Source organism: Podarcis gaigeae (assembly GCF_964106915.1).
Source record: "Podarcis gaigeae genome assembly, chromosome: 17".
NCBI classification, from domain to species: Eukaryota; Metazoa; Chordata; class Lepidosauria; order Squamata; family Lacertidae; genus Podarcis; species Podarcis gaigeae.
In genome coordinates, this window is record NC_139694.1 from 22,141,891 (window position 1) to 22,168,023 (window position 26,133).

Below are 26,133 nucleotides of genomic sequence, written 5' to 3' on the forward strand. Positions count from 1 at the left end.
AGAGGGGCTCCCACCCTCTCTTTCCCTCCCGCAGTTTCCACCCACCCGCTGAAATCGTTCCCCGTTTATTTATTTTTATTGAAAGATTCCCACAGCTCCAGTCGGTGGAGCACGAGACTCTTCATCTCAGGGTCCTGGGTTCGAGTCCCACGTTGGGCAGATGATTCCTGAATCGCGGGTGGGTGGGTGGGGGCTGGACTGGATGACCCTTGTGGCCCCTTCCCACTCCTGCTAGGATTCCTAGAAGATACACAGCAGTCCGTAGACACGACAGGTCAGTACGAGAGACGGGGCCACTTATGCCAAACTCCGGGCAAAAAGCCGCGCGGCCGCTCAAGAAGCAGCAGCAGCAGAAGAAGCAAAAGAGAGGAGGAAGAGGAGGAAACGTGCCCGGAAATGACGTCCCATCGCTTCCTGGCCCGCGGACAGCTTCCCCCCAAACAAGCGTGTCTTGGCAGGAAGGCGCAAAGTCCGCTCGGGCGGAGAGGAGGGAGAGCCTGGCCGGGCTGACGGTGGGAGGCCGCTGAGGAGGGGAGGCCGGGAAGGCGGCAGGTAAGGGGGAGGAGGAGGGGGCGAGGGTCTAGGGAGGAGGAGGGGCGGGAGGAAGCTTCCGAGGGGCAGCCCCTGGGGGTGGGGTGGGGGGTGGCGTCTCTGCAGCGTCTGCTCTCTAGGGCTGCCCGCTTTGGCCTTGGCGGAGCTGTTGCTGGTGCTGCGAGTGTGGACCGTTCGGACCTGGAGCGCTTCTGCACCCTGTATTGTTATTCTCCCCTCCTTCAACAACAACAACCACACATACCACCACCACCAACAACAAGAAGTTTGTTATTGGTATGAGCTTTCGTGTGCATGCACACTTCATGCACACGAAAGCTCATCCCAATAACAAACTTAGTTGGTCTCTAAGGTGCTACTGGAAGGATTTTATTATTATTATTTATATTATTTGTTTCGACTATGGCAGACCAACACGGCTACCTACCTGTAACACACAATAACAACAACAACACACACAGACACGTATATAACAACACACACACATATATAAAACAACGCACACATACAGTATACAGTGGTACCTCAGTTTACGAACTTAATCCATTCCTGAAGTCCGTTCTTAAACCAAAACCGTTCTTAAACTGAGACGAACTTTCCCTAATGAGGCCTCCTGCTGCCGGTGCCCTTCCACCGTTCGGATTCCGTTCATAGACGGAGGCAAAGTTTGCTAAACGGGACACTACTTCTGGTTTTGCAGAGTTCGTAAACCGAATCATTTGTAAACAGGGCTGTTCTTAAACCAAGGTACCACTGTAAATATATATAAAACCACACACACACCTATAACAACAAAAACAACAACAACACATAACTATAAAACAACGCACGTACACATATATAGTATATATGTATATAAAATAACACACATATATATATACATATATGTTATTTTTGTTGCAGGAGGGGAGAATACACACACCCCACAGATACTCTGCCATTTGGGTAAAGCTCCCTGCCCCCCAGGGACGCGGGTGGCACTGTGGGTAAAAGCCTCAGCGCCTAGGGCTTGCCGATCGAAAGGTCGGCGGTTCGAATCCCCGCGGCGGGGTGCGCTCCCGTTGCTCGGTCCCAGCGCCTGCCAACCTAGCAGTTCGAAAGCACCCCTGGGTGCAAGTAGATAAATAGGGACCGCTTACTGGCGGGAAGGTAAACGGCGTTTCCGTGTGCTGCGCTGGCTCGCCAGATGCAGCTTTGTCATGCTGGCCACGTGACCCAGAAGTGTCTGCAGACAGCGCTGGCCCCCGGCCTCTTAAGTGAGATGGGCGCACAACCCTAGAGTCTGTCAAGACTGGCCCGTACGGGCAGGGGTACCTTTACCTTTACCCTGCCCCCCAATTACTTTTTAATACTTGTGGGGGTGGGTAGGTGATGTATATTTTCCCCCATCTCCAGGATTGAGTTGCCTCTACCACCCTGAGACTGTAGAAAGCCTTCTTCTAGGACAGGCTTCTCCAACCTAGTGCCCTCCAGGTGTTTTGAACTCCCATCACCCTTGGCTGTTGGCTGTGCTGGCTGGGGTTGAAGGGAATCCGAGTCCAACAAATATCTGGAGGGTGCCATGGCTGGAGATCCACAGCAAGGCTTCCCGCATTTCCTGCTACGTAATTTCAGGCTACTGCCTCTCTGGATGGGCTAGTGTCAATAAAATGCCAAATAAAGAGAAGTGTTGGCAATAACGTCCAAAGGTTGAATAAGTAGTTTGTTGGTGCGTTTTATTACTGAGTCATTTCTTTATGGGAGGAAAAATAATACCTGTAGCTCAAATTTCAAGTGTTAATGATCGTTGCAAATATGTATATATTATCTCCATTTAGGTCAAAATGGGTTTCATATTTTCGAAGTCTGTGAATGAAAGCCTAAAGAGTCAACAGGAGTTTATGCTCATGAACTCTCGACTTCAGGTTGGTTATTATATTACAGAGCATGTAGCAACGCGATGATTTTATACTCTGGTACAAAAATATGTGCATACAGCATTGGTTACCCCACAATGACATGCATCTCATACGTGGTACTGGGAACCGAAGGAAAAATATGGATTAGATAATTTGCTCCCAGACAAATGCACCTTGGAACTGCCAAGGTGCCTTCTTGCAGTCCTCTAACCACTTACCTGGGAGTATGCCTCATTGAACTAAACAGGGCTTACTTCTGAGTAGGCATGTTTAGGATCACACAGTAAATTTGTGTGTGTGATGCACACGTACACCTGAATGAAGAAAGAGGAGTGAGAGCTGGGAGTTGAGAGAGCTATGGTGTAGAGAAAAGAACAAATAGTTTTTGTTCTTTTCTGTCTTCACCCTCATTGCAGCCCTAAAGTTAAGATCCCAGTGAAGACCAGCAGATGGGAGGGAGGAAAGTTGACAGTGGGGGTGAATGGAAGAGAATCTTACATTACCTGCCCCCCCACCTTCCCAGTAGGAGAACAGGAAGCAGATTAAAGAACAGGAAGGTAATAAAGGATCCTGTTTTCCTGCAGATCTTATTAATCTGTCATGTAGAATTTAATTTTGTCTTTGTCTTCTTTGGCAAATCTGATTAGGTTATCGGATTGTCTTATCCTGAAGACCTTACTGTTAACATAATACATTGCTGTGCAGCTTCAGAACACTTAAGCAATACAAATATATCCGAGATAATTGCGTGCTGTTGTTTATTTTTAAGAAAGAAATTTTGCAGTGCTTTTTTACGTATTCTCTGCTTCCAGAATCACATTCTAAACTTGCTGGTGCGATTTGTCTTCAAAATAATTTTTTCTTCTCTTAAACTAGTCCTTGGGGCTCTTTTGGAGGCAGAAGAGTTTAAAGTATGTGGTCCAAAATATAGAATATTTTACACTCCTAGTTCAGCTGAATGATATGCTGCCTAGTTTTAACAGTGGTATTTGTGTAATCCAAGCCTGGCTTTTTCCAGGAGATTGTAGCACTTAAAGTACTCTTAAGTAAGATGTGACATTGCCATGTGGCATGTAAGGGCATATAAAAAATAAATAGCTAGGGAGGGGGCGCTTATTTAGCTCCATGTCTGAAAGCTTTTATTAGTCTTCCTTATGACAAGTATTGTCCACTGATGATAAGAGCATTGCAGGATCAGGCCAAGGTACATCCAGTCCGGCAGTGGCCAACCAGATGTTTACGGGCAAACAAAAAGTAATGAATTAGAGGGGTGTTATTTCCAGTGAGAGGCTAGATGGTTTAGAAAATAAGAGTGACTGATGTTGCAGTACATTGTTGTTGTTTTTTTAATGTCTGCAGCAAGATATGTACTAAAGAATCATAGAACTTAGATGGATAAATTTAATTTTTAATGACAATAAATTCTGCTTGCGTGTCTTCCACTAAATTAGATGTGTCACTTTCAGTTGTCACAAAATATCAGCTACTGAAATGTTTTTGCCATGTATCTTATCGCCATATGACTAAAGAGGTTGACTTGTTAAAAATCGCACACAGTGTTTCGTTTGGGCTGTAGCTGAAGAATATAATAGTAAATGTTGGGGCAAGCATGACAGAAGATACGTGCTTCCTGTTTCCTGACTATAATGGGAATTACACCGGTTTAACACATAGCTGTTAGCTTCATCCTAACAGACAGTGACACTGTGAAGTTATAATGAAGGAGAATTGTGCCTTTGGCATAAGGGCGGGTGGGTGTCCTATGAAATTTAAAACTTCTCTGAGGAAATAAGAACATTACATTTTCTGTTAGTAGCACTTCGCAGTGGACCGGCTATTAAAAATGTAAGCACACCAAAAGAAGCTTGGATAATGATTTTATCTCATTGCTAACCACTATGTTACTCATGTTCTGATTTCTCTCACCACCTGCCTTCCTCCTCACACATCCAAGATTTCAGTGAAAGAGGATGTAAAATGTGAACCTAATAAATTGCCTTGTCCAGTACTATATAATGAGCTGCAAATTTCAGATTTCATATTAATGGCAACTATATTTGAGTAAGGATACGTGTTATATATGTACAGAAGATTAACCTACTGCACGTTTGCAACATTGGGCTGGATCTGTGGATTATGCGTAGACACACTGAAATCCATAGGGTTTATAATCTTAGAGTTCGAAGGGACCCCAGAGGCCATCTAGTCTAACCCCCTGCAATGTAGGAATCTTGGCTAAAGCATCCATGACAGATAGCCATGCAACCTCTGTTTAAAAACCTCCAGGAAAGTAGAGTCCACAACCTCCCGAGGGAGACCGTTCTACTGTCGAATGGCTCTCATTACCAGAAAGTTTTTCCTGATGTTTAACTTGTTAGTAATGGCTAAGTCAAATAGGATTCCCTATATTAAGTCCAGAGGGCACAAGGCTGTAAAACATGGTTATTCCAGGAGATTTTGTACTTTTCTCTAGCTAAGGACCACTAATACTTTCCTGAATTATGTAAAGGATGCTTTTGTTTGCAGAATATGATGATAGTATGTATTTCTGTTACTACATTTCTAGTGCTTGATTAAGATAATTATGTCAGTGTAGTAGACAAAAGGGTCTTGGTAACTATTTTTTAAAAATTTAGGAGTAGCAGGAGAAGGCTGGAGTTTTCATTGTTATAAATCTTAAGAAACTCCTCTAACTTCAACATTTAATAGCTTATATTATAGTTGAACTGTTGCAAAAAATATATGACCTTTATGGATGTATTTAGACTATCAGGGTGATTTCCCCACTATTAAGTGTAACATAAAAAGATACCCTTTCATGATTTGATCAAAATTCTAAGAGAGCTGTTCTGGGTGGTAGAAGTTTCTGAGGGAGAGCAGCCACCACATCTAAAGGCCCTGCTGCTAGCTGCAGCCATGACAGGAGATGGGCGACTTTTTCTCTCCTGTCCTCCCTTCCCATTTTTACCCCTCCCTTAGACTCAGTTGAACTGGAAATAACTTTATATCATCATCTTAACTGGCATAGTTTGGAGCCCTTTTCAGGAGCGCGTTGTGGGAAAATCAGCACCAATGTGCCTAAAATAAAAGAAATATATTTTTAAATGGTTGTTCAGCCCTTGTCTTTTTTCAAACCCAGTTCTCTGGATATCGTAAATTACAGTATAATCTTTAAGCATGAGAACAGCAACTACAGTCATACATTGGAAGCCAAATGCCTTGCGAGTCTAACGTTTTGGCTCCTGAATGCCACAAACCCAGAAGTGAGTGTTTCGGTTTGCGAACGTTCTTTGGAAGCTGAACATCTGACACAGTTTCCGATTATGTGCAGGAAGCTCCTGCAGCCAATTGGAAGCTTCACCTTGGTTGTTGAATATTTTTGGAAGTCAAACAGACCTCCGGAACAGATTCAGTTCGACAACCAAGGTACGACTGTATTTAAAAATGGTATGTGGGATTCAAAATTACTTTATGAAGTTTATCCTAGAGTGAACACAGACAGGTGCTAATTTCCAATGCTGGAAACCAAAAAGCATTTATTAGAAATTCTGCAGGGTGCTCTTTGTTGTTCACCTCTTTTGCCCGTGGAAATGCACTGTTTAAAATTATTTGCAAGTTTTGCACATGGCTTACATAATTTGGCATTTAATAATTTGTCAAGTGTGGGAATATGTGATAGGCCTAATATGAAAAAAGTCATAACTATCTTGCAGTTGTGTTGCTGTAGCTTAATCTATGTGGACAAATGCAATTTTCCATTTAGTTTGGGGATTAAAAATGGTAGTGCTGACAAAGAGAACTGGTAGTGAAAACTTTTATAACTATGTAATTTTATTTTAGCTTCAGGCAAAACATCCCAACATTACCTTGTATCTTTTTCTATGTTGTTGTTTTTTTAAACACAAGCTTTTGCTAGAGTCGAGAGAGCAATAAATGAAGTGAATTAGGTGATTTTTCTCAATTTATACAGCAATGTTTGCCTATTGAAAATCCAGGCATCCAAATGTTGCTTTTCTGTAGTTAGAATTTGGACAAGTTGTCTTGAGAGACAATGGAGTGCGTCTCCAGTGGGGGGGGGAGTCAAACCGCTGCATTAGCAGCACCAAAGTTACCTCCCCAGAGCACGTGCCTGGGCAGTGTGTATGGGGGGGCTGCCCAAATGACAAGACCCACCCCCCCGGCATCACTGACGTGGTCCAAAGGAAAGCAGAGCAATACATTTGGCACCAGCTTGGCTCCAGGTGTTGCCAGAAGGAGCTGTATGAAGCCCAATCCAACTATCTTAGGAACTCCACTCTGGATTTGTGTAGGGATTGCTCCTTAGCCTTCTCTTCTCCCAAAGATATCCCGTAAAGCAGTCGTCAGGAATGTGCCCCCAGCACACCAGGAGAGTCAGCCTCGGAAATTGAGCTGAGAGAGGAAGAGGCTGCCTCTGTTGATGAGAGCTGTCTGTCTTATTTTAGAGAGAACAGCCCAGGGCCCCTCCTTTTCAGGGAAGAAGCGGTTAGTTCCCAAGGGATGGAAGAGTTGGACATTGGCCAAAGCATTGCCAGGCAACCAGCAGGTAAGAGGGTGTCAGAGGCTGAGTCTTCTGAGGAAGAGGTAGAGGTAGCTCAGCCCTGCAAAACGAGGAGATTAGAGAGGCTCCGAGAGCAACGGAAGGGAAGGAGACAAAAGGTGGGATTCTGGCGTTCTTCCTGTTGGGGGAGGAACGATAAGTCAGACTTGAGCAACTAGATTAATGAGAGCAGGCAGATTGCCATGCTCTGGATGTGTTTTTCTTTCAAATAAACTTGTATAAAACTGACGGAGACTCTTTGCTGCTTTATCAGGCTGCTCGCCTGCCAGAGATCATTATAGGCAGTGGAGCTTTAGGATCAGAGTTTCCCTTCTCCTAGATGGGGTACCTTCTCAGGTTGATGAGCCCCATTTGCCCTTCATTTCCCTCTACAGAACATACAGCAACTGTTGGACCCTCTGTTGGGTGGACCCAACAGTCTGAACAACTATACCAATAAACACAGTCTATTCACCGATGCATAGTATTTTATCAAACTAAGAAATAATGTTGTTTGCTTGAACATGATGGTTTTGAACGATCCTACGCCATACCCAGTACAGTGGTACCTCGGGTTAAGAACTTAATTCGTTCTGGAGGTCTGTTCTTAACCTGAAGCACCACTTTAGCTAATGGGGCCTCCTGCTGCCACTGCGCCGCTGCTGCACGATTTCTGTTTTCATCCTGAAGCAAAGTTCTTAACCCGAGGTAATATTTCTGGGTTAGCAGAGTCTGTAACCTGAAGCGTATGTAACCCGAGGTACCACTGTACAGTTGATGCTCTAGTATTGGAATCTTGCGCCAGTCTTGGCGGAACCACTAATACCATTATACTGGCCCCAAGGACACAAAATAGCTTTTTGAGCGTTCTGACAAGGAAAGGACATGCTCCCCTCTGACTCATGCAATATATTATGCGGGCCTTCAGAGTCTATGGGTCTTCAGGACAGAAGCTAGTGTAAACCCTATGCCTAAGTGGGAAGGTTACGAAGCAAGAGTCCCTGATAAGAATTCAGAGGTGGATGACTCTACCCCATATGCTGGATATTGGATACTGTGCAATTGATAACATTGCAAGCTTAGGTTGCCACAGCAGCCACTTTTAATAAAGTTTAGCCGCTGTTCACATTGCACTGCTTTCAATGGAGGGCAAATGTTTTCTACCAACATAGGGGTTTGGGAATCAGTGTTCCTCCTGAGGTTGTACGCCAGCTCCCATCACGGCAGCCGTACAGGTGAGAGCTGGGAGTCCAACCAACATCCTGAGGATCACGGGTTCCCAGCCTCCCCTGCTAAAGCATAAAATGATAAAGAAGTAAGCGGGGATTTCTTTTGTTCCATTTATATGTCAACCTTTTTCTCCACGGAGCTCAAGGTGGTGGTACATGGTTCTCCCCATCCTCCTTCCATCGCCACAACAACCCTGTGAGGCAGGTTAGGCTGAGAGAGAGAGAAAGGGACTGGCCCAAGGTTACCCCGTGAGCTTCGTGGTGGAGCACATGCAAGGACACACAAGACAACATCTTGCTGTGCTGTTATGGTGACAGTGTACTGGCCAAACTGGTCTGTTCTTGAAGCTTTCAGTGCCATGGAGTGGATAACACTTCTGTGTAGTGCAAACCCAGGAAACCAGCGCCGTGTGTGTGCAGTTGTCAGCTACAGTTTAGCTCAACAATCTCTTGACCAAATAGCAAGATGTACTGAATGCGCAGCGATGACGATAACCTTTGCTAGCGGATGGTTTTAGAAAGATCATTGCTCCTGACTCACGCTTCTGCTTGGGTGCTTTTGCCCCCTCTAAAAAGAGCACCTGAATAGGGCACATCATACACTTCAAAAGAACAATAGAAATATCATATTACACTTGCCAGTAATTTCCTTGCTGAAAGAGTTCTAGAACAGCCGCACAGCTTAGACACGGCAACCGAATCATCCACTGTTATATTTCTGCTTAAATAAGAAAACGGCATCCATTGGTTTTGTACTTGGTCATTTTTAAAAAACGAAAAAATCCCTACCATTGGTTTCAAGGAGACAGAAGATACCTACACAGCTTGTGGGCTGGTGTAATTTTTCTTCCTTGTTGGGGCATGTTTCTTTTGAGAACAAAGAGTATTATGCACTGCTTTTGGTACTAGAGGTCGGAACATATAATGTATATCTCTGCAGGCATACCTTAAACAGATCTCGTGCACCTCATTGTGGGCTTACGGGTTAGATAATCATCATCTTTGAGGCTCCATGTATAAAATCTAATAGAATTACAAGGTTGAATTACACATGATTAGTCCCTTCTGGTAATTTTTAGCCTGCAAGTTCTGAGCCTGGCCAGGGTTATATAGCATAGTTCATATTTGCTGGTTCTTCCACGTTTCTGGTCTTTGTCTCTGGCTGCCCTCGTTCCTGTTCCTGTTCTCTTTCAGATTTCTGCTATTACAGGTTCAGGGCAGGTGTGGGCACACTACTATGTGGAGTGTGTTCACATGCCTATATATCTTTGGTAGACAAAAAGAAATCTATTTCAAAGATGCCAAGAAGATTAGTGTACTTTTTTGTTCAACCTACCCAACCATAAGCCTTTATCGGCAACCATAAGCCTTATTTCCACTTTTTTTCTTAGCAAACTGATTACGTAAGCTTCTACATACATTTAATTTTTTTCACATCACTCTGTTACACACATTAGAATGCCTGTGTTCTCATGATGTGATAAATTCTAAGAGTTTAAAGGATTCCAATTTGACACATGGGCATATACAGTCGTACCTCGGAAGTCGAACGAAATCCGTTCCAGTAGTCCATTTGAAGTTCCTGCAGTCAATCGGAAGCCGTGGAAGCCCCATCGGACATTGGGGTTCCCAAGAATGTTCACAATCCAGAACAGTCACTTCTGGGTTTGCAGCATTCGGGAGCCGAAACGGTCGACTCACAAGGCGTTCGGGATCCAAGATACGACTGTACAATATATATTCTGAGTAATTGCCTCAATCCAACACTATCACCTCACCCAGTCTGCCTGTTTTTACGTCATTTTCATTCACAGGCACAGAATACTGAACTGTCTCCTTGAATATAGACTTTTCTATCCAGTCAGGCACTGACAAGATCAATTAGTAAAAGGTAAAGGGACCCCTGACCATTAGGTGAAGTCGTGACCGACTCTGGGGTTGTGGTGCTCATCTCGCTTTATTGGCCGAGGGAGCTGGTGTACAGCTTCCAGGTCATGTGGCCAGCATGACTAAGCCACTTCTGGCAAACCAGAGCTGCACACGGAAACACCTTTTACCTTCCCGCCGGAGCGGTACCTATTTATCTACTTGCACTTTGACGTGCTTTCAAACTGCTAGGTTGGCAGGAGCAGGGACCGAGCAACGGGAGCTCACCCCGTCGCAGGGATTTGAACCGCCGACCTTCTGATCGGCAAGTCCTAGGCTCTGTGGTTTAACCCACATCGCCACCCGCGTCCCTTTTACAAGATCAGTTACTTGGTGTTAATTGATATTTGGTGCTATGTGGTGGGACCTGTTGTTCCAAAATCTTAAGCAAAAGGAAGTACTAAGGTCTTGACTGCATATCCTTTAACTCCCGAAAGAAGCTAATGTATTTATTTTATTTATTGAATTTTTATACCGCCCTATACCCAGAGGTCGCATGGGAGAGTCATCTTATGTAAAAGTCATTGAAAGGAAGATTAAAGTACAGAAGAAGCCTCTTGTTCAGCAATTGGAGGAAGTGCATATTTAAGAATTCAAGGACTACTTTTGAGATATTAGTACAAACTGCTCTTAAGCCACAAATAATATATCCTTACGTAGTTTGTTGTTTTGACCATCATGGTCATATCAACCATAACAAGAAGTATATACACTAATACAAAAAAAACCATTTTGTACCAGTTACGTAGGAACTGTCCTGTAGAAAAGTTACTTAAATTTACAAATAAAATTATTGTTGTCTTTTTCTTTTACTTACAGCTTGAAAGGCAACTCCTGATGCAAAATCAAATGCGTGAGAGGCAGATGGCTATGCAGGTTGCTTGGACACGGGAATTTCTCAAGTATTTTGGAGCATTTTTCGGACTTTCTGCTATCGGTCTTACAGCTGGGTATACAGCCCTTTTTTTCCTGAATAATGCAAGAGAGACTGCATGTTCCGTCATCTAAGCTTTACTCAGAGTAGACTTGTTGGAATTAATGGACGTGACTAAGTTAGGTCCATTAATACCAGTGCATCTACTCTGGGTATAACTTAGTTGAATTTTGCTCAGTGGATGGCACTCAGCCAAGCTGTTGTGTGCGTGCAGAATGAGGTCCATTTGTGCAATGGGATTTCCTTTTATCCTTGTGCCCCCTAAATCTACTCTGGAGGATTGGGGGGGGCTTAGGGTGTGTCCATGGAGGGAGGAGAGGGAAGAAGGTTCTGTTGTGCAAGCAGATGTCATTCGCTGCACACATTTTAAAAAATATTTACCGTATTTTTCGCTCTATAACACGCACCTGACCATAACACGCACATCGTTTTTAGAGGAGGAAAACAAGGAAAAAAACATTCTGAATGAAACTGTGGATGTATCATTTTTGTGCTTCATGCTGTGGCCACAGACATGTGATCTGATGGTGAATTTGGGCCAATGCAAAAATCCTGAGAATCCCTGTGCATCCATGGTTTGTAACCACGTTTTTGCACCATTGCAGCCCCAGGCAACAGTGGGTGCGTGATTTTTGGGGGGCAGGCTGTAGCCATGGACATGCTATGTGCTCTGATGGTGAATTTGGGCTGACCCAATGCAAAGATCCTGAGGATCCATGTGGATCCATGGTTTGTAACCACGTTTTTGCACCATTGCAGCCCCAGGCAACAGTGGGTGCGTGATTTTGGGGGGGCAGGCTGTAGCCATGGACATGCTATGTGATCTGATGGTGAATTTGGGGTGACCCAATGCCAAAATCCTGAGAATTCCTGTGGATCCATGCTTTTTAACCACATTTTTGCACCATTGCAGCCCCAGGCAACAGTGGGTGCGTGATTTTTTTGGTGCAGGCTGTAGCCATGGACATGCTATGTGATCTGATGGTGAATTTGGGGTGACCCAATGCCAAAATCCTGAGAATTCCTGTGGATCCATGCTTTTTAACCACATTTTTGCACCATTGCAGCCCCAGGCAACAGTGGGTGCGTGATTTTGGGGGGGGCAGGCTGTAGCCATGGACATGCTATGTGATCTGATGGTGAATTTGGGGTGACCCAATGCAAAGATCCTGAGGATCCATGCTTTGTAACCACATTTTAAGTGGGGAGCGAAGGAAAAACAAAGAAGGGACATTAGAGGGGTGTGCAGAGAAGCAGCTGGCTAAGAATGCAGGAGAGGGATTTAACGGGAGGGAGGAAAGAAAGGCAAAAGTTTCCCCCCACCCAAGCCAGCCATCTCTCTCTCTCTCTCTCTCTCTCTTTCTCTCTCTCTCTCTCTCCCTCCCTCCCTCCCTCCCTCCCTCCCTCCCCCCTCTCTCTCTCCCTCCCCCTCCCCCCCCTTCTCCCTTCCCCCCTCTCTCTCTCTCTCCCTCAGCAGCACCGGAGCTTGCCTGGAGGGGAGGGGCTTTCCCTGCTCTTTGTTCCGTTTCAGCAAACACAGCAACGAAACAAAGGAGGGTGGGCAGTAAGACCCTGAGGCAGAATGCAGGAAAGCAGCCGCTTCCTCTTTTCAGGTTTCGCTTCTCAGTGCAGCGTGCAGCGCCGCGATTTGATTTTTGCATGATTTTTCGGCTCCAGGGACCACACATTCGCTCTATAACACGCACAGACATTTCCCCTTCCTTTTTAGAAGAAAAAAACTGCGTGTTATAGAAGGAAAAATACGGTATATACCGCTGTATCATAGAAATATATCACAGCAGTTTACAACAGTATACAAACAAAAAGGCACACAGTAAAATAATAAAATGTTAAAGCAAATGAATTAAAATAGACTATTATATATAACAGAAATAGGCAAACTCAGCCCTCCATATGTTTTGGGACTACAACTCCCATCATCCCTAGATAGCAGGAGCTGTGGTCAGGGATGATGGGAGTCCCAAAACATTTGGAGGGCTGAGTTTGCCTATGCCTGGTATATAATATTCTAAACGGTTCTGGTGATCAGGGTCACAGTGTGAGGACAAATCAGATCCTACCTCCCTTCTCCATAGCCCCAATGCAAACTAAGAGGAACCAATCACGGGTATAACAAAGTGAAAATCACACTGACATCTCCAAACACAGAGCTCCAGTGTAACGTGGAGGTCTGGCCCTTGAGGAAACATGCAAAGCCATCAATGTTTGACAAGGGATTTGACTTGGGAGACGGAGAAGCTAATGGACAGATCTAATCTGCTTGGTTTTATTGTTACAAAATGTAATTATAAATGTTGTTAAAAAGGCTGCCCTTCTATCCAGGATGTAAAATATGTTGACAAACGGTTTCCTTGTGAGTAGGCAAGTGTTGATTTCAAGGGTCCTTACTTCCAAACAGTTGTCTAGGATCATACTGCTGATGATTTTAAAAAAAACAACAACCCTTACAATAATAAAACTGAAGTGGCTCCTGCAAACATGCACATCAAATGTCAAAAGCCAGGCTAAAGGGTAGGAATATCTCCATCTGCTCCAAGGGCAACTATCCTTTGTGGAAAGCAGAGCACGAACAGTCCATGATGGCAAACAACATGGTCCATACTTAGCCCTATGTTGAATTCTTCCCCTTGTTTTTATTGGATTATATCCAGTGCTAGCCCCACTCAGAGTAAACGCATTGAAATTAATGGGTCCACTCTTGAGTAGAACATAGTTGCATACAACCCTTTGTGTTTTCTTTCCCATTCTTCCTAGACAAATTCTACCTTATCTAAGAAATGCACACTTGACTTATTCTTACTGATCATGTACGCCAATCGTGGTTCATAGTGAAATTGATGGTGGTGATGATGACGACAATAATTCAATTATTTAGAAGTATACAAAGGAACATTGGCATTCTGGTGTCTCCTGCCATTCAGCATTATTGCTAACAGCACTATAATATATCTAATTAACTGGAATGTCTGTGTTAGTAGTTTACAATATCTGATAGTGTGACGGCATTTAATGTGATGACTTAAAAGTTGATAACAGACTACAAAATAGCCAAGACTTTTTGAAAAGTAGGTACTGAGGAAATAAAACCTTGGGTGCTTTCAGTTAAGTTTTACTTCGAGTAGATCCGTTGAAATTAATGGACTTAATTTAATCATGTTCATTAATTCCAGTGGGACTACTTTGAGTAAAATGTCATTGAGTATCACCCCTTGTTTATCCATATCACTTCCATACTTATCCAAAATTGAACTATAAACTAAAGAAAAAGCTAAAGGGTTTCTTAAATCCAGTGCTTGCTAACAAGGGAAATCTTAATATTGTCTAATTATTTATCTAATTAATTGTATATGCCGTTTCATTGTAAAAGGAAGCAAAACTCGATAAGAGGTTTACAAAAAGATATTAAGATATCCCATTAGGATATCCAAAATGGGAGAGCTCAGTTGGTTGAGCATGAGACTCTTAATCTCCGGGTTGTGGGTTCAAGTCCTGCCTTGGACAAAAGATTCCCACGTTTCAAGGGGGTTAGACTAGATGACCCTCACAGTCCCTTTCCAACTCTGCAATTCTATGGTGCTATGATTCAATGGGTTATTTTGTTTGAAGCTTTAGGATATTACTTACTTACTTTTTTTTTTTTTAACAAACAGGGCAATTAAAAGAAAAAAGCCTGGATTATTCCTTCCAATTGTTCCTTTAAGTTTTGTGCTTGCCTACCAGTATGATATGGGTTATGGATCACTTCTGCAAAGAATGAAAGGTAGGTATTGTATATTCTCTGCAGCTGCTCCCCGTTTGTGGAATTCTCTCCCCAGGAAGGTTCATGCCTTCATTATATATTTTTAGGCGCCAGGTGAAAACATTCCTCTTCAACCAGTTCTTGGGCTGATTAATATCCTACAGCCTTTTAAATGTGTTTGTTTTGCTGTTTTGTTTCAATTATTTACTTGTTTTTATCCTGTATTTTATTCTGTGAACCGCCCTGGGAACTTACGATGGAGAGCGGTATATAAATCTAATATAAACAAACAACACTTATTTAATGGCAGATTTGTGATCAATTTGCTCTCACAATATACAAACGTATATACACATGTCCGTATTTTCCTCCCAAGGTGAAGCAGAGCATATACTTGACGCAGAGAACGCGTTGGTGGAAATGCCAAAAGGACCCCTCACTTTCGATGGCATTGAAAAAGCCAGAAGAGCACAGAGCACGTTTTTCATTGAAAAATAGTTTGGTGTGGCGAAGCAGTGCTTCAGAGAACAGAAATATCTATTTGTAATCATGTTACTGATTTGTGATGCTCTGATCTAACAGTGTGTATGCAGGGAGCTTTTGCTAAAATCTCACCAGTCAAGCTGCTTGACAACAAAGACATTGGGGGGGGGGCTGTCTAGATTCTAGACCATTGCTCTCCCTCTCAAAAAGCCGATAGGCCGATTATTATTTTTTAATCTGGGCTGAGCACACACAATTTCTCCTGTTGGATCAGAGAAGAGGACTATGTGCACTATACCTAGACGGATCACAGCAAACTTGTTTTGAAAACTATTGTCTGACTGTAATGCGCATTATGAAATAAAACGGATTTAATACAATTCTGGTTGGGTTGTGTGTTTTATCATGCCTTATTTCTAATAGCTGCAGGAGATTCCTTTGCAGCGAGCATGGAAATTTTGTACATGCTCACCTTTTCAGTGCAAGCTGGATCTCCTTGCAGCAGCTCTGAAATGGTAGAAGACTCCCTTGAAGATGGCGAGACACCTGAACGAGGGAGTTGTAGGGTGTGGGGGGATTGTAGAGTTGCAAGGGGCCAAAATACCCATTATGGTTTTCGTCATTTGGAGTTGCATGACTCTCTTGAGTTTAAACAGCCACCGAAACACCTGTTTACCTTGGACTTTGGATACCCGAGACGTATATTTTTTTGGGACCTGCTCTATTTTATTTTCAGCAGTTTTTAATGTTTTATTTTAAACAGTTGTGCATTCCATTTTGGGACCTTGGGTGGGCAATAAATTAAATTAGCAACAATACGCGGGTGGCGCTGTGGGTTAAGCCACAGAGCCTAGGACTTGCCGATCAGAAGGTCGGCGGTTCAAATCCCCATGATGGGCTGAGCTCCTGTTGCTCAGTCCCTGCTCCTGCCAACCTAGCAGTTTGAAAGCACGCCAAAGTGCAAGTAGATAAATAGGTACCACTCCAGCAGGAAGGTAAACAGTGTTTCCGTGCGCTGCTCTGGTCTGCCAGAAGTGGCTTAGTCATGCTGGCCACATGACCTGGAAGCTGTACGCCGGCTCCCTCGGCCAGTAAAGCAAGATGAACGCCGCAACCCCAGAGTCGGCCATGACTGGATCTAATGGTCAGGGGTCCCTTTACCCTTTACCTTTAAATAATATTTGGGATGGAGACATGAAAATGTCTTCCCAAGTTGCTTTTTGGCATCAGAGGGAAGTTCTCCCACAGGTGACTGCTCTTTACACTTTTAGAAAGATTTGGTGTCATGTGTAGTTCAGCCTTGATTGTCAAACGTTCTGTAACTCATGCCAGTTCAACCTGCTGGCATTTTGAGAAATTGGATCAATTTGAATTGCCTATTTGGGCTATTCACAGGAGGCCTCTTGTTGCATGAGACCCAGACGTCTTTCCTCAAGATTGTCCTTCGCTACATTACATTTCGGGGAAATGGACTTTTTGGAAGTTCTGTCTAGGACAAAATTGCGTGGTCACCATGACATGCTAGATAGTGCCATTGAAGCAGCACAATTGTTCTCCGTTCCATAGCTGTGTCATTTTGGTACCATTTTTAAAGTCTTAGCAGAGCAATTCTAACTCCTAGCGAGGAGCAGCAGGGCAGAGTGGCTGATGGATTGCTGGATCCCAGAACCCCGCTGGCTCATGCCAACCAGAAAAGAAATGGGATGGGGAGAGGATCGTTCTAGGCTGGTGTGACCAAGTAGCCAAATAGGGCCCCAGATATACCGTATTTTTTGCTCCATAAGACTCACTTTTTCCCTCCTAAAAAATAAGGGGAAATGTGTGTGCGTCTTATGGAGTGAATGCAGGCTGCGCAGCTATCCCAGAAGCCAGAACAGCAAGAGGGTTCGCTGTGCAGCGATCCCTCTTGCTGTTCTGGCTTCTGGGATTCAGAATATTTTTTTTTCTTGTTTTCCTCCTCCAAGAACTAGGTGCGTCTTGTGGTCTGGTGCGTCTTATAGAGCAAAAAATACAGTACTAGCCAGCTCTGGTCTGTCCCCATAAAACAATGTTTTAGGTCCCTATATTAGTAGCATTCCATCTGCTGTCCTTTCATACTTGCTAGTGTAGGCCAGTGAATGGGCACATTTGCTATATCCATCACCAACAATCAGTGGTTAAGTGCTGTCTGTGGGCCTCCATCTGTCTCGGGAGACAACGGAAGACCTTTGGGGGGTAAAGTCAAACTGTTGGAGAGTTAGTGCCTGCCGTGACCTTAGAGACCGATACAGGAGAGACATGTTTTGTTGCAAGGCGTCCGGTTGTGCTACTGCAGATGCACCAGGGCATTTCTTCTCTGTGTGCTCCTCCCAGCGGTCATTCCTCCTCTGGTCACTGCTGTGGATACACAACCTGTCTGGAGGAACTGCGACTGTCTGCAAGGGGTTCCCACATGTCAGGGTTGTCAGGGTTGATGCTGCCAGCCTTTGTGTCACGTTTACAGACATCTTTGCAACATGGGAGTTGGTGTGCCAACAGGCCTGGCGCCTGGAGCCAGCTCCCCATTGAGCACATCCTTTGGGATCCTGCTATGTTCTGTAGTTGTCACCAACCCAGCGTAGACATTGCGGAGACAGGAGTACAAACATGCTGGGAATGAGAGAGCACATCTTTCTTTGATACTCTCCCACCAAAATCTTCCTGATGCAATGTATGTGGATGTTGGGATACAGCCAAGGAATTAGGGCCCCAGCCCACCGGCCGGTGTCCCCAGCGATGTCCAGTCCTTGGAACAGCATGAAACTGCGACCCGAGCTTCAGAAGCTGAGCATGCAAGCCAGCAAAGTAAAATGATTAGCAACAGAATGGCAGGGAGAAGCTGGGTGAGCATATTTACAAGCGGTTTATTCAGCATAAAGGTAAAGGGACCCCTGACCATTAGGTCCAGTCGTGGCCGACTCTGGGGTTGCGGCACTCATCTCTCTTTATTGGCCGAGGGAGCTGGTTGTACAGCTTCCGGGTCATGTGGCCAGCATGACTAAGCCGCTTCTGGCGAACCAGAGCGGAAACGCCGTTTACCTTCCTGCCAGAGTGGTACCTATTTATCTACTTGCACTTTGATGTGCTTTTGAACTGCTAGGTTGGCAGGAGCTGGGACCGAGCAACGGGAGCTCACCCCGTTGCGGGGATTCAAACCGCCGATCTTCTGATCAGCAAGTCCTAGGCTCTGTGGTTTAACCCACAGCACCACCTGCGTCCCTTATTCAGCATACATCAGGACAATAGGAAAACATGTCTGATCTCCTTCATGTCCAAAGCAAGGCAGGAAGCAATAGCTATACACAAACGGAAGTTCCCAGCAAGCTGTGCTGGAGTGTGAACAGGCATGTGACACACAACAGTCATGCCTGTACTTAAGGTGGAATGGAATATTCTAACAGTGGAAGGCATTGAGGCATTGCTCCTGGCGGTTGTAAGTTGCCCATGACTCGCTTCCATAAAGCAGTGTGCTCACTGCAAGCCTGGTAGACCTTCATCTTTGATTTGGGACGGTAGCATCACATTCTCCCACACCTTTTCGGAGAGGCGAGCCATTGCTGTAGCTGCCATGTCAATACTCGTGCCCAGCCAAGACCGTCTTAAGCATATCTGGCGGCGTGGTTCAAAGATTCCTCCTCCCCCCCCCCTTTCCCAGAGCTGTTGACCTTTCCCCAAGCCTCTGTGGGGATCACTCTCCTCCCACGGAGGCTTGGGAGGCAAGCCACACGCTCGCCAGCGATATGGTTGATGGGGCACAGTTGGCAGGCATGCAGGGAAAGGGGAGGCCGTCGGCAAAGCTGCACAGCTCCGCCACTCACTGGAGCACCCCTGAGAGGCCAGCGCCCTGGCGCAAGGTGCCTGTAAGCCCAATATAAAAGATGGCTCAGTTCCCAGTTCAGCACTGATGGAAAAGTTTCTGATTATGGTGGATCCAAGGTAGACAAAATCGTTTGGCATGGCTGTTAGTGTCTCTTATTCGGAGTGGGACTGTGTGTGGGAATGGGGAGGGGTACAAATCCCCACTGAACCACAAAGTTTGGGGCAATTGCCATCTCTCAGCCTAACCCCCAGCACAGTGTTGCTGTGAGACGAGGAGAACCTTGTTTGCCACATTGAGCACCTTGGAGGAAAGACAGGATATAAATTTAATAATAAACAATCAGCTTTATGCCTAGGTTCCCCAACATGGCAGGGGAACCTGCCAAAGCCTCACGCTCGTCACATGAGCATGAAATAATATGAAAAACAAACAAACAAACAAACAAACAAACAAACATGTAAACAACTTTGATAAACTTTCCTGATGATTGATTGTCCTTTGACCCAGGAACGGCAACATAAGCTGCAATCCCAACACATTTACCGGGCAGTAAGCGTCACTGAATTCAACAGGACTTACTTCCGAGTAGATAGACAAAGGGCTGAAGTGATAATCAGTCAACAGATAGAAGATGATGACGGAAGAAATCCGCTGCACTGGCCTTGCTTGTAGCCTTGGGAAATGTTCTCATCTCAAAGCTGTTTTGTGTACTCTGTGCTTTTACGAGAAAGATTAGCTTGGGTCAGTGCTATTTTTCTAGAAAAAGAGGTGTCGGAACTCACCACAAACACCTCCCTTCTTCTCTTATAATGGCAATGGTGCCCACCTGAGAGGTGCCAGAACTGAGTTCTGGTGAGTTCAGGCCAGGACCGTCTTAAACATATCCGGCGCCATGGTGCAAAGCTCCCTCCAGTGCCCCTCCCCGTTTCCCAGAGTTTTTTAGGGAGGACGGCACTGCTGGGGGGGCTGGAGGAGGCGGGCAGCAGCTGGAGGGTGGCTCCTCCGGAAGGTAAGAGGCGGAGGCTGGATGTGGCGCCTCCTGGCTCAGCTGGCCACTTTGTGCTGCGGTGGCCGCAGCAGACGGAGACTCTGGGCACTGCGCAGTGCTGCTTCGGAGCGGCATGGCAGAGGCGGGCAAGGGCAAGGGCAGCGAGCTGATGCCGGGAGGCGCCATCTCCAGCCTCCACCTCTTCCCTGGCGCCCTCCAGAACTTGGCACCCTGGTGCCCCGCACCACTAGCCTCTATGGGGAAGACGCCCCTGGTTCAGGCTGAAAAAAAGCCCTGGTTAGGTTAATATGACCAGTAGTGCCTCTGGAGCATTGGCACACCACTCCATGAGCAGCAGCACTCCCCAATTCTTTTCTGCAGTTGTGATGTGATTCTGCTGCTAAAAAGGCTAATGCATTTCAAGGTTGCATCAACAAAAGTGTAGCGTCCAGATTGCAACACGTTTTGCTATAGTATTGGTCCATCTATGGACATGAATCAGATGGGCGTCCTGCATAGAATGTGGGCTACCATTTGTCTATCTGTTTGTGCAGCTGCCGCGTTCTTACTGTATGGCTCAAATTTTGGTTTTTCTATTAATTGTAATAGACATATTTGCACGACTTACTCTTTTGCATAGCTGTTTTGCAGTCTGCTATACCACGATAAATCACTGGTATGAAAGAAATAAAAAACATTATCCAACAGCACCTTAAAGGTAAAGGGACCCCTGACCATTAGGTCCAGTCATGACCGACTCTGGGGTTGCGGCGCTCATCTTGCTTTATTGGCCAGCGTACAGCTTCCGGGTCATGTGGCCAGCATGACTAAACCGCTTCTGGTGGACCAGAGCAGCGCACGGAAACGGCGTTTACCTTCCCGCCGGAGCGGTACCTATTTATCTACTTGCACTTTGACGTGCTTTCGAACTGCTAGGCTGGCAGGAGCTGGGACCAAGCAACCAGAGCTCACCCCATCGCGGGGATTCGAACCGCCTACCTTCTGATCGGCAAGTCCTAGCCTCTGTGGTTTAACCCACAGCGCCACCCACATCCCATCCAGTAGCACCTTAGAGACCAATTGAGTTTGTTCTTGGTATAAGGTTGACTCAATGGGTATATTAAACCTGTTGAGGACTGTTAACGGCTGCAATTAGTCCTACAGGAAAAAGCAAGGGATAGTATGCAGATGATTAGTCATTGAGTCAATCACCCATCTCCTACTACCCTCCTGAGAAAAACCCTACCCCACCTTCCCACTATATATAAGGGTCTGGTGACTTCTGTTTCAGTGTATCTGAAGAAGTGTGCATGCACACGAAAGCTTATACCAAGAACAAACTTAGTTGGTCTCTAAGGTGCTACTGGATATATATATATGTGTGTATATATATTTCGACTGCATCAGACCAACATGGCTACCTACCTGAATCTGGTATAAAAGAAGACATTGGAAGATTATTAGGAAACCGGCAGTTGTGATTTGTTATGAAAACTGAGTACATAAGGGTCTGGCTATGCATTTCCCCCCTCACATTTTTCAAATTAATTGTGCTGAAGTTTTTTGTTGTTTTTTAAATAACATGCTGTGAAGTAAATACAACTGGATCACACCTGCAATATTCAAGCACAGGGTGTAGAGTAATCTCAAACAGTCAGTTCATTCTGCTGTGATTTCATCTATGTGTCCCCCTCTTACTAACATTTCGTTTGTCCCGTTCAATAACGTGTAAAACAGCAGCTGGCAGTTTACAGTCACAGGCAAACAAGCCAACAAATCACTCTACAGTGGTACCTCGGGTTACAGACGCTTCAGGCTACAGACACTTCAGGTTACAGACTCCGCTAACCCAGAAATAGTACCTCGGGTTAAGAACTTAGCTTCAGGATGAGAACAGAAATCGCACGGCGGCGGCATGGTGGCAGCGGGAGGCCTCATTAGCTAAAGTGGTACCTCATGTTAAGAACAGTTTCAGGTTAAGAACAGACATCCAGAACAAATTAAGTTCTTAACCCAAGGTACCAGTGTACTTATGAGTGCAATAGGGTTGCAATCCAGTCCAGCCCTAATTGGAAATAAGTCCCATTGAATATAGCAGAATTTGTTAAGTTAAAAGCAAGCAATGGATGGGCCAGCTATCAAAAACCAGCCTTTTGCCTGGTACATGCTGAAGGTCAGCTCCCCTCAGTTCATTCTGTACGATCAAATCCGGAGACAGAATGAAAAAATGGCCCTGACATCTGTACAAACAAGGCGTCAGTGTCTGAAAGAATATGAAAACAAAGATAACTTTATTTTGCTGGTTTAGAGCTTGGTTACTGTTGTTGGCTGAGACTTGAGCTATAAACTTTCATTTTTGTCCTGAACTCTGTGGAATGAGGCAAGGCACTTTCTCAACTTCACTCTCCTATCTACAATATGGAAGTAATACTGACCTATTAAGATGATCCTCATCAAACCTCTCCTCTCACAGCCATCACCTGGCAGCGGCCACTTCACCAGCTCTGCGGGAAGACCAACACCATCAGGTGCCCCCTGCCCAAGCTGTGCCTATGCCATTTAATAATTTGTGCCAATTTGCCTTTTTTCCTTTTCCCTCCCTGTCCCTTTTTCCTTTTGTGCTGTGTATTTTAGGTTGTAAACCTGCAGGCAGGGTCTTGTTTTATGTTTTCTGCTCTGGGAGGCTTTTTTTGGAAGAGCAGGATACACGGGTGGTGCAATGCGTAGCCCTCAAGACCTTTTCTGGCACCCCTCAACAACACTTGGTGCATCCTGCCCGGGCATCAAATTATGGGCTCACTCCCCCCACCCCTGTTGTGACAAAGCAGGGGGCAGCCTTTAGGTTCCCTGTCAAAGTACACTTGCGGCTCACTTGGTATGGAAAGTTGGGCTGCCCAGGTCCATATAAATAACCAATAAACAGCCAATAAAAATGTGAAGCACTTTATAAAATGTTCAGAGGACTTTATAAATGTTAGGTATTTCCACGGTGTGCTGCAGAAGCCCCTGCTGTGGCCTCATTTCATTCCATCTGAAGGAATGTAAATCTGTCAATTTTTGACGGTGGTAAAACTGTGAATAAGCCCGTGCTTTAAGGCTGATTCTGTGCTGTCTCTGCAAGAGCACGCCATAGGCATGAAGTCATGCTTCAAGAAAGGAGATTCCGCCCCAAAACCCAACTATTCTGGACAACAGCCATACAAGAAATATGTAAAATAACTAAGCAAGTACAGTGGAACCTCGGGTTACATACGCTTCAGGTTACACACTTTGCTAACCCAGAAACTTTGCTTCAGGATAAGAAGGCATGGTGGCAGCAGGAGGCCCCATTAGCTAAAGTGGTGCTTCAGGTTAAGAACAGTTTCAGGTTAAGAACTGACCTCCGGAACGAATTAAGTTCTTAACCCAAGGTACCACTGTATCACCCCAGAACTGGCTCTACTAAACATATTCCAAGACAATAATGCCCACTCACATCACAAAGAACTCATAACCCACCTACTTTCAGCAGCCAGAAACATCATAACCAGACACTGGAGAGACCTGTCAGGAGTAACCAATAAACTGAAACTGACACGGGGACAAACAGAAGACGATACCTTCACCCCGGTATGGCTCCCTTTTATCACATACACAGCCCAACAAGACAATGACAATAATCTACCAACAGCATATGAATCAATATGGCTAACCTGATTCAAAAGCACCCACCCCACTTAAAGACGAAAACAAAGTTCAACACAGCCAATCACAAACAAGCAACCGCACCCTAGGCCAACCCCAATTTCTCTCACCACCAAAGGAACACAAGCGAATAGCAAAGAGAACTCACACAAACGACGCTGACACAAAAACCGACATACATTAAGCAAAATAGAAATATCGCCTCCCGACCCCCACCCACCTCTTCTCCCCTTTTTTCTTCCTAATGTAACCCTAATGTCCCAACAAATGAAACTGACCTATGGAAAATGTAACTTGAAAAAAGAGACATTGCGCATACCTTTGTAAACCAAGAAAACTTTAATAAAATATTGTTTAAAAGAAAAGAAAAGAAAGGAGATTCTGACTAAACACCAGGAAGAACTTCTGCCATTCGACTGTGGAACGGACGCCCTCAGAAGGTGGTGGACTCTCCCTCCTTGGAGAATTTTAAGCCAAGATTGAATGGCCGTCTGTCATCAGAGGTGGTTTTTAGGGTAGCGCCACCACAATGCCGAAGAACTGAGTGCGAGAGCCGCTGAATTTTAGCATTCCACAGGGCACCACTGAAATTCGAGAGCCCAAAGTCTGCCACTGCTGTCCTGGATGTTTTAGTTGGAGAGACCCGTGGCGTCCCTCTACGATTCTCACCAGGGGTGCCAACTTGAATAAAATGGGGGGGGGGGGAGAGAAGGTAAGCTCAGCCCTGCAAAATTGATCACAAGATGTGGAACGCAAACACCGTTTGAATGAACCCATGAACATTTTTTGCAGGGGGGCAGCTCCCTCAAATATTTTATGGGGGGGGGGGCAAAGAGACCTCAGCTCCTAGGAGTCGGTGCCTGATTCTCATTGTGGCTCAAAAAAAAGAGCAATGCTTGACATATACCCTGGGACAGCTCAGCTGGTAGAACATGAGGCCCTTAATCTCTTTTTAAAAATAACGAATTCTATTAAATCTTCCAAATTATTACATAACTCCAGTCATCTATATCGTTTGGGGTTTTTTGTTTCACATTTTCTTGACTTCCATTCCCTCCTTCCCTGATGTTGTCCCCCCCCCCAATTCCCTCTTAAGGGCTGCATTAAAATACACCTACATTTATTTTCTAAGCCCTCCAAATCCATTCTCTACATTCTCAAATCCTGCATGTGATTTTGCATAAGAATGGTAATTTGATAGGTAGTACGCCAATGGTTTCTATGAAACTACGACACTCCTAAGGTCAGAGTCGTGGATTCGAGTCCCATTTTGGGCAAAAGATTCCTGCATGGCAGGGGGTTGGACTAGATGACCCTTGTGATCCCTTCCCAACTTTACAAGTCTGTGATTCTTGGGGTTCGAGGAGGAGGAGAACTTTGAAGAGTTCCTTGCCAAAGACTGGGCTGGTTTAGATGAAGATGCTCATGTGCGGGAAAACAATTGGAATGATGACAACGTGGAAGATGATTTCTTCAATCAGCTAAGAGATGAATTAGAAAAAAAAACATGGCTACAAGATGGAAACCTTACAGCTTTCAGCGATGCTGTGGACTGAAATGGGACTGTATCATAGGTGCCAAATCCCCAGGGCCCTGGGTGCACCTGCAAAATTCCCCATTAAGTGGCAGAGCACCCACCAATTTCGCTGTCAACTCCCCCGGGCCCTGGGTGCCTGAGCACCTACAAAATTTCCCATGAAGGGACAGGGCACCCACAAATTTCAGTGCCAACTCCCCTGGGATCTGGGTGCCTGAGCACCTACAAAATTTCCCATGCAGGGGCAGAGCACCCACAAATTTCGAGGCCAACTCCCCTGGGACCTGGGTGCCTGAGCACCAACAAAATTCCCCATGCAGGGGCAGAGCACCCACAAATTTCGAGGCCAACTCCCCTGGGACCTGGGTGCCTGAGCACCAACAAAATTCCCCATGCAGGGGCAGAGCACCCACAAATTTCGGTGCCATGGCCATGCACGCCCTCCTGGCACTCCTGGGATGAACGGACCTCCGGAACGAATTAAGTTCTTAACCAGAGGTACCACTGTATATTGAACAAAAAAATGTTACAGAATGCTAGCTGGAAGCAGAAATACTAGACTGTCCATTATCTAACCCCCCCCCCCATTGTTTCGTATCCGGATGTTCACTTTTTGAAATATGGGAACCCTAAAAAAGAAAAGAAAAAGAAAAAGAAGACGTTTCCTTCCTAATGCCCAGTGGCCATCTGGCAGGGGCTTCTCTCTAGGAAATTAATAAAGGGAGGTGGGCGAGGAAGCAGAGGAC

At 45.2% G+C, this 26,133-nt stretch overlaps 1 protein-coding gene across 1 annotated transcript; it reads left to right on the plus strand.

Annotated features, from left to right (window-relative positions):
• Window positions 1-404: 404 nt before the first annotated feature.
• On the plus strand, window positions 405-15,720 carry PLGRKT (plasminogen receptor with a C-terminal lysine). Its single transcript, XM_083720002.1, has 5 exons — window positions 405-552; window positions 2,370-2,456; window positions 10,983-11,113; window positions 14,769-14,878; window positions 15,234-15,720. Exons 2-5 carry the CDS (start codon window positions 2,376-2,378, stop codon window positions 15,353-15,355), a joined length of 444 nt encoding a protein of 147 aa, XP_083576128.1. The 5' UTR covers window positions 405-552; window positions 2,370-2,375; the 3' UTR covers window positions 15,356-15,720.
• Window positions 15,721-26,133: the final 10,413 nt, after the last annotated feature.